General features: G+C 53.5%; 2 protein-coding genes across 2 annotated transcripts; one reads left to right on the plus strand and one right to left on the minus strand.

The window, feature by feature from the left end:
• Positions 1 to 6,429: 6,429 nt before the first annotated feature.
• On the plus strand, positions 6,430 to 9,072 carry EGR2 (early growth response 2). The gene is made up of 2 exons (XM_036385859.2): positions 6,430 to 6,828; positions 7,163 to 9,072. The coding sequence occupies exons 1-2, from the start codon at positions 6,651 to 6,653 to the stop codon at positions 8,371 to 8,373; spliced, it is 1,389 nt and encodes a 462-aa protein (XP_036241752.1). The 5' UTR covers positions 6,430 to 6,650; the 3' UTR covers positions 8,374 to 9,072.
• Positions 9,073 to 10,734: 1,662 nt separating this feature from the next.
• Positions 10,735 to 13,820, minus strand: ADO (2-aminoethanethiol dioxygenase). Its single transcript, XM_036385860.2, has one exon. The coding sequence runs from the start codon at positions 13,813 to 13,815 to the stop codon at positions 13,072 to 13,074; it is 744 nt and encodes a 247-aa protein (XP_036241753.1). The 5' UTR covers positions 13,816 to 13,820; the 3' UTR covers positions 10,735 to 13,071.
• Positions 13,821 to 14,036: the final 216 nt, after the last annotated feature.

A 14,036-nucleotide genomic window follows, 5' to 3' on the forward strand; every position in this document is an offset into this window, starting at 1 on the left:
CTGTGCTAGCCCATAAAAGTGGGACTCCATAACAGTACCCTGTGCCTACACCAGGAACTGCAATGGCATTGAGTTCAGGTGTTAAACAAGTATATAACCAGGTTCATCTAATTTTGGCATTTGATTTTAGGCGGCAGTCATTCCTCTTGATGTCTGAGAGCCCAGACATTGTGGTGATGAGCTAGATCTCTGTTAGCACCTCAGGTTACTAACCTGGAGAGAGGAACTATGCACTAAGGGAGGATTTAAAGCTACAACACAGCAAACAAGAACTAACACTTGATTAAGTCATCCTGAGAGTTGGGAAAAATGAACCTGCTGGGCAGGTATTCCCTAATGATGCTGTTTTGACTTTACTAGCCTGTCTTCTCAATGTATCCTCTATTTATTCAAAGAAAATCATCTGCTCCTCTCAGTTATTTCAAAGTAAAGTCACAAGAATAGCTTGTTCCCACTCTATTCCAAATATAGATGTTGGCAGCAATTGCTTAGATAAGGGGGAAGGAAAGGAACTACCAAGGAAGAGGAAAGACAGCAGGAAGAAGAGGGAAAAGAGAGCTGAAAAGGTTGGACAAGGGAGTAGAGAGAGACATGAATGAGAAGGGAGGTGAAAGAACAAGAACAGTATATCACAGCAGAGAAAACAAATCAAAGATAGCAACAAACTCCTGTGAAACAGGTGGAAGCAGCCCAAATATAGGATGAAAAGGACTATGCCTGCCCTCAGGAGTTTTAGCCTTGAAAAGAAACCAAACTGTAAATAAAATCATGTCCATTTTTTTTATTCACTCAGATTGTAGGGGTTACATGATCAGAAAACTCAAGCTAACTTATGCCACTTAAAAATCTGGCCCTAGAAATGTTAAACAAAACATGTTCCTTATTTTAATCTCATGGGGGGTGGGTGTTTGTTTGTTTGTTTGTTTGTTTAATTCTCTGCTGCAATAAAATTTGCTGTCTGTTCTGACAGAAAGCCATCCATTGGGTAACTTTGCTGAAAATGAATCTGAATCCCTGTGTCCTAAAGAATTCACAGTCAGGATGGTCTTCTGGTGAAACTAGAACATGTAGACATACCCTCAGGAGCAGAAAATAAATGCTGATAAAAAGTAAGGAAAAGGCAGAACCACACAGATTGACTTACCCAGAGCAAAGAGCTGAGTGTTTTCCAAGGCTGAAGGCAAACTTCTTTAAGACAAAAACACAGAAAAATGACACATAAATGGAAACAGGTTTTGAGAAGTGGCACATAGAGCAAATGCAAACGAGTGCTTGGAAATTTAGAAGTCATGTAAGTGGCTCCAGCTTCCTTGGAGGGATGGGAAGTTTCTGGGAAACACCCCACAGAGCTCTTCTCAATCTCTTTGCAAGAAAAGACTGCTTGGAAAATGATGTTAGAGGTTTGTTTTCCCTCTTGGTTTGCTGGAGAGAGATGTTATACCTGACTTTACACATCACTTGAGGATAAAAAGGTATGGTCAGTGCTGAAGACACTGTTTCCTGTAAACTGAATATGTCCAGAAACTCTTCTGACAGGCTTTCTAAGCACTCAAACACTAGGTGATGGGACCAAGAGAACTGAAAATGTGACTCTTGCTACCCTTGTTTTATTTCAGTCCTTCAAGGAAGAAGACCACTTGCATCATGAAGGCACGTGCTCGATCAGTCTTTCTCTGGACTGAAGGCCCAGCCGTGGGACAAGGCAGTATTTACACAAAACACAGGAGGCACACTGGAGCAGGAAATACAAGGGTAAGTGGAACTAGTTTCAAAGAAAGGACTGGAAAGTACAGCTTTGCAGGCAGACTATCACTATTTAGAAACAAAGTTGTCATTATTTTGAGTCTTGTCTCATGAATGACATGTGTATCCCAGCAATTTTCACAGTTGAGAAAGCAACTTTTTTTTCTTTCTTTTTTTTTTCTTTTTTTTTTTTTCTTCTTTGTCCCCCCAGCAAGCAGCATGCAGAGCTGATATTTTAGCCTTTCAGCAGGGATGCCGCTCTTGTGGTTTGCTCCAAACACCTCACACATCGACACTGTTGGGGTTGTGGCCGGGATCTCTGACTCAATAGGGCTAGAGTCTCTCTATAGGTAGCACGAGTGTGATGAAAACCTTTAGGGGTGCTGTTATATGGTAAAAGAGCAGCAGAACTCAGCCCAGAACATCGCTCTTCGCTCTGCTGCTGTGTCCTCGCTGGCTCCCGGGAGCGCCTTTCCCCAGGAGAGGGCAGTGGAGCCGCACACGCTCCCCGCTCCCCGCTCCCCTCCCGACAGCGGCGGGAGCAGCCGTTCCCTCGGGCGTTCCGTGGGAAACTCATGGGGTGAGTGGAAGTAGGAGCACGGATTTTATACATATGCTGGAAAGCGTGTACAGGAACGTCCAGGAAATGTTCTATGTATTTAATAACAGGAATAAGTTTTGAGCAAACAAGTTTGTTGTTGCTTTTATTTGACTGGAAGTTTTCTCTGTCACACATACTTGTTCACAGCCACACGAACTTAAAGTAGTAGTTTATTGATTCCACATGGGTTTATTTAATTCCTATAGACCGAATTAGAAAAAGTTATTGACATTTAAATAACCCTTCAGAATGCTGCTACTGCTATCCTAAGCCAAGGACTCACAAGAAAGTTATTTACTTATTTCAAATTTACAGGCACTCATCCTAAGACAACAAGCAGCCTTGGCTGAAAACCACAGAGTGGTTTCAAGGTACTGTAATTAAGGGTAGACTGGGATGCCTTCTCTGCTCCTTAACCATCCCCTTCCCCTAGCATGCCAGCAGGCAGCCAGATGTTTTCTGTAAGTTCATGTTTACAGCAGGTTTCTCTGGCTGGATTCCAGGTTTTGGTGACTGGCCAGTGCAGACTAAGAGCCTATATCAGGCCTGTGAGGGGCAGGCAGGGCAGACTGAAGGGAAGTGGCTTTTGCCAGCGGCCTGGGAATCCAGCAGACAGCCCTGGCCAAAACAGAAGGTGAAATAGTAAACAAGCATTTCTTCCTGTGAGGACATGACAAATCTTTTTCCAGTGAAAAGGGGTAAATTTAGGAAACTCTGAAATTCAGCTTTGAAGAGAAGATTTTCTCTTTTACATGAAACATTAAAAACCCACCAACCCCAAAATGTATCTATTCCAGATTTAGGACAGACATTCTTTGCTGTTGTTAGGGTCATTCATTTCCAACCTGTAAACAACTCCCTGTTCCCAAATGAGTTCCTACTCCCTAGGGCACCTGCTGAGCTGGGGCCACCTTAACCCTCCTGAAAGCAGCAGGATGCAGAGTGGAAGCTGCAGGGTGTGTTTCCCATGCAGGCCTTTTAGCACAGGAGGTCGGGTGAGTTTTGCTGCAAAAGCATAGTAACCCCCTGGAGAGATGACTCAAATGTGTGATGCTAAGCTGGTTAAATGTGTTGCCAGCTCCACAGATGATAAACTGCCTTTCCTTCCTCAGCCACTCTCAACTCAGGTACAGAGACAAAGATGATTTTGTTTCTACAATTCGTATCTCAGGTACTGGTGGTAGAGAATGACTGCAGGAAAATATACCCCCAGTGCAATGTCAGCTAGCAGCTTGTTAAAAGAGCAAATACAGTAAATCCAAAGGGGCCTGGTTTCAAAGAAGTTGGGAGTAGGAGAGAAGTTCTGCCTTTCAGCTCTGAACCATCCTCAAGCACTGCTATATCCACTAAGAGGTCATGCATATTCAAGGCTCTTGGTGTGATTGGGAATTTGGAAATTTTCACCAACAATCTGTCTGTCATATGAAGCCACGCTGTTTACAGGAACCACAGAAATCAGTAGGATATTTCTGCATGTAAGGGGCACTGACATCAGTGTGAGCTGGACAGTCCAACCCTCAGAGTCTGCTGTAATCAGCCAAATGGAGATCAAAGGTACAAAGCACATGCAAAGCAATACAGCAAGGATATCTGAAAAGGGCCCAGAAACATTTGAGTTTCATCTGTCAACAACTTCCTGAAACTGAGCATTAAGTATGCTTCCATCTTGCCCCACGCCAGATCCTGCTGCCATTGAGACAAAGCCCCCATTGAAAGATGTCAAGTGATTTGATTGTCCCTGGAAATTTATTCCATTCTTAAGAAGCCTTTTAAAATTAACCAGCCAAGTCAACTACAGTAGTATTCCTCAGGTGAAGTTAAATTTTGTGTCGGTCTTGCATTCAATCCTTTTCCATAGTGGAAGAACATTAAATTAGCCAAGTTAGTTCAAAGCTAGAGTTGATTCATGAGGGGATTAAGGTGGGGTGTGAAACCTTGGTTCTCCTTTCTTCTGTGTGCAGTATGATTTAGTGTTATCCGTTGGCATATGGTATTTTGAGTTATTACAAGATGATGTAGACTATCCATAAGCCCTAAATCTGAGATATCTGCAATGTTTTGCAGTAAAGGAGGATACTGCACTTAGAGTTACTGTTTTTCAAATTCATGTAAAGTAACTCACCCCACTGCACAACAGATTCCAATATTTTGTTCTTTCATAGTAACGATTAGACCAATTATAGCTCAGCTGTAACAGAAAGGTACAATACAATTGCTCCTACTTCTCAGTCAGATTTCCCAGAACCTGTCTCTCTGTCACACTTTTAAATTTTACTTTTAAATTGAGATGGTTTTTTAAATGAAAATATCTAGAATCCCACTGAAAGCTTGCTTTCAACTAAATCTCATATGTCAAACTGTATTGGCTGTACATTAAGTGCTAGAGAGGACTGGTAACAGAAAATTATGTTAAAAACCACTGTTACATATTTGCTAATTACTGTGCATACTTCCCTGATCAAGGCAAATATCTAGCTTTATGCCTACTATTCCTTAGCAAATGCCCCTAAAACCTTTATTTTTCCAGGGATGCTGCTGTCTAATCTGGACTCTGTGGTGCCTGAACAAGTAATGAACCTGGAGCATCACCAAAGGCCGTGATCTGGAGGAACTGAAAGAGCCTTTCTCAGCTGGGATGTGAGGTGTGGCATGGATGAAGAGGTTCCTGAGAGACACTGTGACAGTGCTTGGGAGCCAAGGCAGAAGGTAAGTCTATACACCATAGGGATCCCTGAGCACACCCCTCTTCTATGGCACAGGCTGTAATGTGTTAGACCTGTAAACATTGGTATCTGTAGTTAAAAATGAAAGGGAAGAGTTTTTAGCCTTCCTATGTATTCTCTGGCTTGCTGCTTTGGAACAGGAATGCACTGTCATAATATCTCTCATATGTTGCCATGTCTTGCTGCTGCTTGGGTTGTCAATGGGTTGTTTTTTTCACTGCAGACTATTGAAGAGGGGCCTCGCACGCTACAGACCATATGTGAGAGTTGCTTTCCTAAATGCAGTAATAAACAGCCACGAGATGAAATATCCCCAAGTAATGAGATTAGTGACACGGGATACAGCTTTCAAAAATAATTACATCTGACACCCTCATCAGCAAGAAGATGTAGGGGCTGCAAGCTCTAAGCTTGGGAACAGCATATGAAAGATTGGCTTCTCCTGGGAAGGGAGGCACAAGGGAGGTTATTTTTAGTACTTTGGAGGAAAAAAAGAAAAAGCCAGAATTTAAGCACTCCTTGGTTTGATACCCTCGTTATGGAGGAGATCACGGAGAAATAAAGCAAAAGCGGTGGTGGAAATGTTACTGAGGATGGAAACTGTGGGAGCACGAGGTTGAACTGAGCAAAGCGGGAGCGGTAGGGTCAGAACGGAACGAGGTGGGGGGGCACTCCTGTCCCCCTCCCCGCCACCCCTCCCCGTCCCGTCCTCGCTCGTGCCCGCCGATACAATAACAACCCAGCGACGGCGGAGCAGGCGGTTCCGTTTTCGCGACGGTATATATAGATCAGACACTTTCCAAAACAAGCAGCGCCGCCGAGTCGCTCTGTTCGGCGGCTCTTTCCACCCGTAAGTCAGAAAGAAAAAAAAATTATTTTTTAAAATTACTTTTTCTTTGACAAAGGAGAAGCTCTATTCCGTGAATGCGGCTGTTTCCTGACCCGCGCCGGTTTGCGGTTACAGGCTGCTGAGAAAGTGAGCGGGGTCTGGCGGGGCGGCCCCGGGACCTCCTCTGCTTTTCCGAACCTTTTAAAAATTTCCGGAACAAGCCCTAAAAGGGCAGGCGGGGCGGGGCCGGATCCTCGCCTTTTTAGGACAAGGGCCCCGCCACCGGAATACCCCCCTGGGCGGCGCGGCGGGCGGCGGCGGGGGCCGAGCGGGGCCGGGGCGGGTCGGGGCCGCCCCCGCGGGGCGCGGAGGGTGCGCAGGGAGGGGGGGTCGGGGCGGGCGCGGGCCGGCGGGTCCCGCACGCGGGCGCCCACGTGACCGCCGGGCCCCGTTCCTCAGTCCTTATATGGGCAGTGACGTCCCGGGCATTCAGGGGGCCCCCATAAATAGTTACCGCCAGACTTGTCCTCCAGCGCGAGCTGCGGCGGGAGCGCGGCGCTCCCGGGGCACCGCGGGCACCGCACCGCCGCGACGGGGCGGCCGCCCGCCCGCACATGCCGCGCCGGCTCCCCGCCGTCCCCCCGCGCTGGTAGTGGGAGGCAGGGGGAAGCGCCCCCTCCTCTCCCTCCCCGCCCCGCCCCGAGTGCCCACCGCCGGCCGGGAGCGCCGCTCCCCCGGCCGCCCCGCTGCCCCCATGATGACCGCCAAGGCGGTAGACAAGATCCCGGTGACCCTCGGTGGGTTCGTGCACCAGCTCCCCGAGGGCATTTACCCGGCGGATGACATCTCCGCCGCGCTGCCAACTTCGGTCGCGATCTTCCCCAATGCCGACCTGGCAGGGCCGTTCGACCAGATGAGCGGTGTGGCAGGAGGTAAGCGGAGCTCTCGCAGGTGCGGGCCGGGCCAGCGGCGGGGCGGCGGAGACTCGGGGCGGCGGGCGGGGGTCGGACTGGGACGGAGCGCCGGGACCCTCTCCGGGGCTCTCCCGCCGCCCGGCCGGGTCCCCGCCGCCCCTTCGCGGCAGCCCTACCTCCGCACCCAGCTCGGGGGGGAAAGTTGCAGTCGGCTCGGAGCCCCCCTGCATCCGGAGCGCAACATGTGCGCGCCGCAGCCCCGCGCTGGGCCGGGGCGGGCGGTGGCTGGGACCGGTGCCGGTCGTCCGGCGGGTGGCGGCGCGGAGGGCTGACCTGCTCCTTGCCCCCCCAGACGGCATGATCAACGTGGACATGGGCGACAAGCGGGCCCTGGACCTGCCCTACGGTGGCGGCTTCGCCCCCAATGCTCCGGCTTCCCGCAATCAGACCTTCACCTACATGGGCAAATTCTCCATCGACCCGCAGTACCCTGGCGCCGGTTGCTACCCCGAGGGCATCATCAACATCGTGAGCGCGGGGATCCTGCAGGGGGTCAGCACGCCCTCCTCCGCCGCCTCCTCCGCCGCCTCCTCCGCCTCCTCCGCCGCCTCCTCGGCCACCGCCGCCTCCGCCACCTCCCCCAACCCGCTGGCCGGGGCCCTCGGCTGTACCATGGCACAGGGCCAGCCAGCCGACCTGGAGCATCTCTACTCGCCTCCGCCGCCGCCCTACTCGGGCTGCGGTGACCTGTACCCGCAAGACCCCTCCTCGGCTTTCCTGCCCGCCGCCGGCGGCGGGGCACTGCCTTTTCCCCCGCCGCCCTCCTACCCCTCACCGAAGGCGGCGGCGGCCGACGGCGGGCTCTTCACCATGATCCCCGAGTACGGAGGCTTCTTCCCGCCGCCCCAGTGCCAGCGGGAGCTCCACGCCGGCCCCGACCGCAAGCCCTTCCCCTGCCCCCTCGACTCGCTCCGCGTCCCGCCGCCCCTCACGCCGCTTTCCACCATCCGCAACTTCACGATGGGGGCGCCCCCGGCGGGCGCCGCCCCCGGCAGCGCTCCCGGCAGCGGCGGGGGCGAGGGTGCGGGCGCCCGGCTGCCCGCCGGCGCCTACAGCCCGCACCACCTGCCGCTGCGGCCCATCCTGCGGCCCCGCAAGTACCCCAACCGGCCCAGCAAGACGCCGGTCCACGAACGGCCCTACCCGTGCCCCGCCGAGGGCTGCGACCGCCGCTTCTCCCGCTCCGACGAGCTCACCCGGCACATCCGCATCCACACGGGCCACAAGCCCTTCCAGTGCCGTATCTGCATGCGGAACTTCAGCCGCAGCGACCACCTCACCACCCACATTCGCACGCACACCGGCGAGAAACCCTTCGCCTGCGACTTCTGCGGCAGGAAGTTCGCCCGCTCCGACGAAAGGAAGCGGCACACGAAGATTCACCTGCGCCAGAAGGAACGAAAAGGAGCCGCCGCCGCCGCCGCCGGCGGGTGCCCGCAACCCGGCGGCGGGAGCGGCACGGCCGCCCTGGCCCCCTGCGCGGCGCGGACGCGGACGCCCTGACGGCGCGGGACGCGCAGGACCCAGCGCGGAGCCGCCGCCGAGCGCGGCGGGCGCGGAGCGGAGCGGGGCCCGGCGGGGCGCGACGAGCACCTGGCGGCGCCGCGGGGCTCCCCCGGGCCGGGGCGGGCCGGAGCGGGCCGGAGCGGCGGGTGTACATAGGGTCTGCGGCGGGAGGATGGATGCATGCAGTGCCGTCGTGGTGAGGTGTCCTTGGTGCCTTGTGTGGTGTAGAGCCCGGTCCCCTGTCTGCATGTGGGGGGTGCCTTACCGATCCGCTCCGACGACAGCGGCGACACCGAGACCGGAAAGTTTTTCCCTCCCTGGTTTTAGTATGGCTGTACATTTCTGCCTATTAATATTGGGATTTCTTTTTTTTTTTTTTTTAGAGACTATATTTTTGTACGCACTGGTTTGGGGTTTTGGTTTTGTTTTCCTTTTTGGTGACTTGAAAGTGTTCCGTTTGTAGTAGGACTTGGGACAGGATGTAAATACTCGGGCTGGGACCGGCGCCCGTGGTCGGCCGGCACCCAGTGCGCCGCAGGTAACACGAATAATGCACAACCACTAACGGGGGCTGGAAGGAGGGGGGGGGGGGTATCTTTATCTTTCTGGCCACTCTGTAAATAAACTTTTCGACAATAGGGTAGGTGCTTACAAAGTTTATAAAAGACGACAAATAAATCTCTTAATTATGCTAAATTGACATCTTTATTTCCGTAGGTTCCCTGGCCTGACCCAGGGAGGGGTTGTCCCCCGCTCGTCCCCGACCCGCGCCGGGTCCCGGAGGCGGAGGGCTGCGGGGCAGCCCGGTCCGGCGGTGCGTCCGATGGGCGCACCGCACCGCCCCGCAAAGCCTCGGCGTGGAAAACCTGCGGCCTCGGCCCCAGCGTACAAACACTCGCTTTTGGGCGCGGGAATTTCCCTCGGAGACGAGAGACGGGATAATATTAACCAGGGAGCGGGGTGGGTTTTTTTTGACTCATTCTGTTTTGTTCCGCGGTTACGATCCGCCCCAGGCAACCTCCGCGAGTGGGCTCCGGAACAGTGAGTACCGCCGCCCCGACGGCCGCCGCTCGGGGGAAGCGGCTCCCGGCGGCGCGGGGCTGCGCGGGCGGCGCCGCGCCCGCGCTCGGGGGCTCTGCAGCGGCCCGGGGCGGCGGCGCGCACCCCCGCGGCACAGCCGGACTGTTTTTGCTGAACCCACATGGCCGCAATATCGTGCCTTTTTTTTTTTCCTTGTAAACTTATTTTGGTTAATGTTTTTTTAAATGCTATCCCGGCCTCGGCCCACCCTCGGATCCTGCCATCGGTGCAGAACCGTAAGCGCCGCGCGGGCTTGCCCCTCTGCCACGCAGATCCCTGGTGCGGCCCACACTGCAGAAGTGAGCTGTGCAGGATGGACATCACTAATGCCACAACCCAGAAGAGCAGGGCGAAGAGCAGGGCGAAGAGCAGGGCGAAGGGGTTAAGTCCTTTCTCGGTAGTTCCCAGCCTCTGCTTGCCCAGGTGTTAGGTCCCATAGTGCAAAGCCCCAGCAGCACCTGCCTTTCTGTCTGATAGAAATCCCTGCTTCCCATTTTCTGGAACTCATGCCGGCTTTTGGGGCAGCTGCTCTTCCGTGGGAGCTGAAGTGACATGTCTGGTTCTGAATCAAGACAGCTTTTAAAGTTGGGCATGGACCAGCCTGTGCAGGGGAAGCTGCGCTCACTGCCCCGCCATCCACCTTAGCAGCACAAGTAAGCCTTCACACCCTGGTTTGCAGTTTTGCCACCTATTCCCACGTGGTCCTGGCCCCCAAGAGACCACAGCCTGCTGCTGGAGGGATGTCATAGAGAAGCTGCAGCCTCCTCAACTGCTGGGCTTCTGCAGGTACCGCCACAGCCTTGGATAACCACAGCTTGGTCACAGCCAGAGCATCTTGAGTGAAATTGGTATCTCAGCCACCCAGATACACAATCCAAGGTTCCCCCTGCACTGTCCAAACTACTGTCTCCAGCCATGCTACAAAATTAAAACCCAAGTCAAAAGCAAAAATGATATGAACAACATTGAAATCGTAAAGGAGGTGAACTAAGGAAACTGCTGGTGATTAGTGTACGGCCACAAGAGCACCTCACATGGCACAGTATCAATGGTCCTACACTCCTGTGTGTGCCTTACATTGAGGGCCAGCTTCAAAGCAGCAATAGTGTACGTGCCTGGATTTGCCTGCAGGATCTAGGCTGAGAATCCAGTGCTAAGCATCGCCTCCCAAGGAAAAGCCGGTCCCACTGTTCGGACTGTCAGGCAAAAGAAACCAGAGCTCGGTACCGTGTTTGGCTCAAGGCTGTCTTACTTGTGAAGGAAGTAATGACCGGTCACTGGTGAGATATCCTGTATTTATTCTACAATTCAGCAATAACATTATTTTGCTGTTGTGAAAACACAATAACTAGACTGCAGAGAGAAGGAATGGCATTACAGACTTAAACCTTCCGCTTAACAGATGTCCAGAACATACGAAGTAAGTTTCAATTAGTGAGTAAGCAAAAAGTTACACTAAGAGGCTTTTTTAAAAAATGCATCTCAGGTTTTCTTTGCTATTTTTCCAGCTTTAAATACTTTGATGCTAACACCTTAATTAAAAAAAAAAAAGAAAAAAAAAGAAAAAAATAAAAAAATAAAGGTTTTGCCATGGTTAACAGCGCTCTGCAGCGTGACCATGCTGTCCTCTTCAGAAAGATGCATTAAATACTGTCCCACTAAACGTCTTGACTAGGTTTTACACATGGAGGAAAAAAATTAAAAACTCAGCAGAAAGACCTAAGGGGAGGATAGAGCAGATAGGATATAAAAAATGCTCACTGTCGCAGTTTGTTTTTCCAGTACAGCTGTTTGCATGCACCATGCTATCTTCTTTGTGGACTTCTGAAAAAGGATAACTGTCTTATGTTAGGCTTGGAGAGAGGTAGAAACAGGCTGTAACACAGGGAGGCATTGCCTTATAATTAATGACTACATTCGATCAAGAATTGTTAAACATTAACTAATGCTAAGCTGCAGGGGAATTCCAAGAAAAACAGGTAAGCCAGCTGCAGAAATATCAGACACCTTTAAGTGCTCAAAGAATAAATGGAAATCGCCTGAAATAATTTCTACCAATTTTTCCTTGCGAAAGAATTAATCCATGCATGCATAATGCTCACTGTATATTACGTTCATTCTTTCACAGGCCAGGAAAAAAAAAAAAGCAGCAATGCCATATCAGAATCATTTAAAAATTCACACATACAAGCCACTGTACAGGAAAAACAAGTCTGCTTTTATAAATACACAGAAAAGTAAAGCTAGTTGTGAAATGATTTCTGGAGCCAGCTGGTACATCACTTAGGAGGTCGCGTTTTCTTACTCAAATTCTCAATCAGGACTAAGATGGCCAAGGCTGCCCTGGCCTGGGTTTGTGGTATGAAGTGTGCAATAGGATGAACAGGCACGAGACCAGTCCCTGCAGCACAGATGGGGCACTTCACCTGTAGAAAAACTCTCTTCTGTGTTAGAAAGATTGCATCCCCTGCTGTGGACAAACTGCATCTCCAGACCGCTTCCATCATAGCAAGGCAAAATTCATGGTGTCTCTTCTACTCTATGTTTATTTAAAAGCCTTATGAAAAAGTAGTCTTTATAAATAGTATAAAGAAGGAAACTGCAAGGCTTCAAAAGCCCAAAGCGTTCACATATAAAAACACAGACCACGCTTTAAAGAGAAGACATCAGGTCAAATCTTATCAGTACCTAGGTATGCGCTGCTGTATACTGAGGGTTTGCAAATACGCCATGTTTCTAGAATAGCTTCCACAACAGTGGATAGTTGTTTTTTCTCTTATGATGCCCAGTTTCTGCCACTGCTGCATTAGAGGTTCCAAGCGAGGGTAATCAGCAGCTGCCTCCTTCTTGCTGAAGGAAGTATGCATAGATGCACTCAGTAATTCAGTTGCAATAGTGAGATCTTGTATATGACACTTAAAAGAACTGTTGAAAAATAACTCTGAACCTGACAGTGTCCATTTGGAGCAGTAATTTCCTTAACTTCAGCTCTGGGGATTGATCACTGGCATTTACTGGAGGAGCATGTCCTGGCTCAGAAGTTGTTCTGGATTTGTTAGTTACTAGTAGGGTACAGCTCTTCTTGAGAATCGCTCTGGACACAGTCCCCAAAGGCTGTAGCCAGACCAAGCCCCCTTCCCAAACTCAGTGGATACAGTCCCCTGGTCCCGTGGTGCCAGCTGGCTCAAGCAGAGGGAGCCCCACTGGGAAAAGCCGGGGTGCCCTGTGAAAATTCTTATTGCATTTACTCTCCCTTTGAAGCCTGAACCCCTCTCCCTGATGCGTGGCTCTAACTATTTACACAGGATGCTGGAATATTTCCCCGACCCTTCAGCTGAGCAGCTTAATCATGCTGCTCCCGCACATCGGCCCCAAGGGCATAAACACGTTCTGGCGCTTTATTTCCCCGACTCACGAAGCCCGCGATCAGAGGAAGGCTCTGACCCACGGCGCTCCCGCGAAGCTCCAGCCAGCACGGGACACCGCGTCCCCGCGGTGCTGCTGTCCGCCGGGCTCGGGGAGCGGCCGGCCGGGGGGCGGCAGGTTCCCCTCTCGGCGGGGCGAGCGCACATCGTCCCTAGCGGCCGCCGCCCGGCACGGGCCGCCGGCGGCGACTCAGAGGCAGACGCGAGGCCCAGGGTAGGGCTCGCCCCCGCACCAGAAGTCGGCGGCCTGCGCGGTCTCCATCAGCCACACCTCCCGCGGCAGCGCGGGCGGCTCCGCGCCCGCCGGCGGCCCCTCCAGCAGCCGGTAGTAGTGGCAGTCCCGGCCGTGCTGGGGGTCGTAGGGCGGCGCCAGGATGTCGAGAAAGGCGGCAGGCCCGTCCACAGCGTCGATTTGGTGGAGGTTGTCGGTGTGCGGCGAGAGCAAGCAGGGCGGCGAGGCGGGCGTGTAGTGCTGGCGGGAGCGGAAAAGGGCGCGCAGGCACGGGCCGCCGCCAGCGGCGGGGGGCGGCGGGGCGGCGGCGGCCGCCCCGGCGGGCAGCGTGTCCATGCAGGCGATGCGCAGCGTGCCGTACAGCACCTTCAGCATGCCGTTCATGCCCGGGTGGTCGTGCAGCGGGATGCAGGCGCCGCTCCGCAGCAGAAACACGCCCATGCTGAAGTTCTCCGTCTCGCAGATGTGCATGTAGCTGACGGGAGGCACCACGCCGGCCCACGGCGGACCCCCGCCAGGCGCCGCCGCCGCGGCCGACGGCCCCCGCGGCGCCAAGTGCAAGTCCTCGGCGCGCACCTCGTCCAGCAGCTGCTGCAGGCGGTGCAGGTTCTCCCCGAAGGCTGGGCCCGCCGGGCTGCGGAAGGTGATGCGCGCCTGCCGCGCCACCCGCTGGATCAGGGAAGCCATGTTGTCCCGGGGCATGGCGGCAACGGCCCGGCCCGGCCACGGCGGGCGGGGCCCGGCTCCGCTTCCGCCACCGCCCCCCCCGGCCCGCCGCGCAGCCGCGCCGCCGCCGGGCACCACGGGGCTCGTAGTCCGGGCTGGGGCCCCGCTGGGGAGCGTGGAGGAAGGAGGAGGAGGAGGAGGGCAGCAGAGGTGAGGGGGCGCGGGGGGCCGCGGGGCCGGTTGGCTCCCAGAGCTTG

Source organism: Molothrus ater, chromosome 8, assembly GCF_012460135.2.
Source record: "Molothrus ater isolate BHLD 08-10-18 breed brown headed cowbird chromosome 8, BPBGC_Mater_1.1, whole genome shotgun sequence".
Classification (NCBI taxonomy): Eukaryota; Metazoa; Chordata; class Aves; order Passeriformes; family Icteridae; genus Molothrus; species Molothrus ater.

Coding starts and splice junctions, on each gene's coding strand:
- EGR2 (XM_036385859.2), top strand. CDS start 6,651: ATGATGACCGCCAAGGCGGTAGACAAGATCCCGGTGACCCTCGGTGGG. Junction 6,829..7,162: donor GATGAGCGGTGTGGCAGGAG/GTAAGCGGAGCT, acceptor TTGCCCCCCCAG/ACGGCATGATCAACGTGGAC.
- ADO (XM_036385860.2), bottom strand. CDS start 13,815: ATGCCCCGGGACAACATGGCTTCCCTGATCCAGCGGGTGGCGCGGCAG.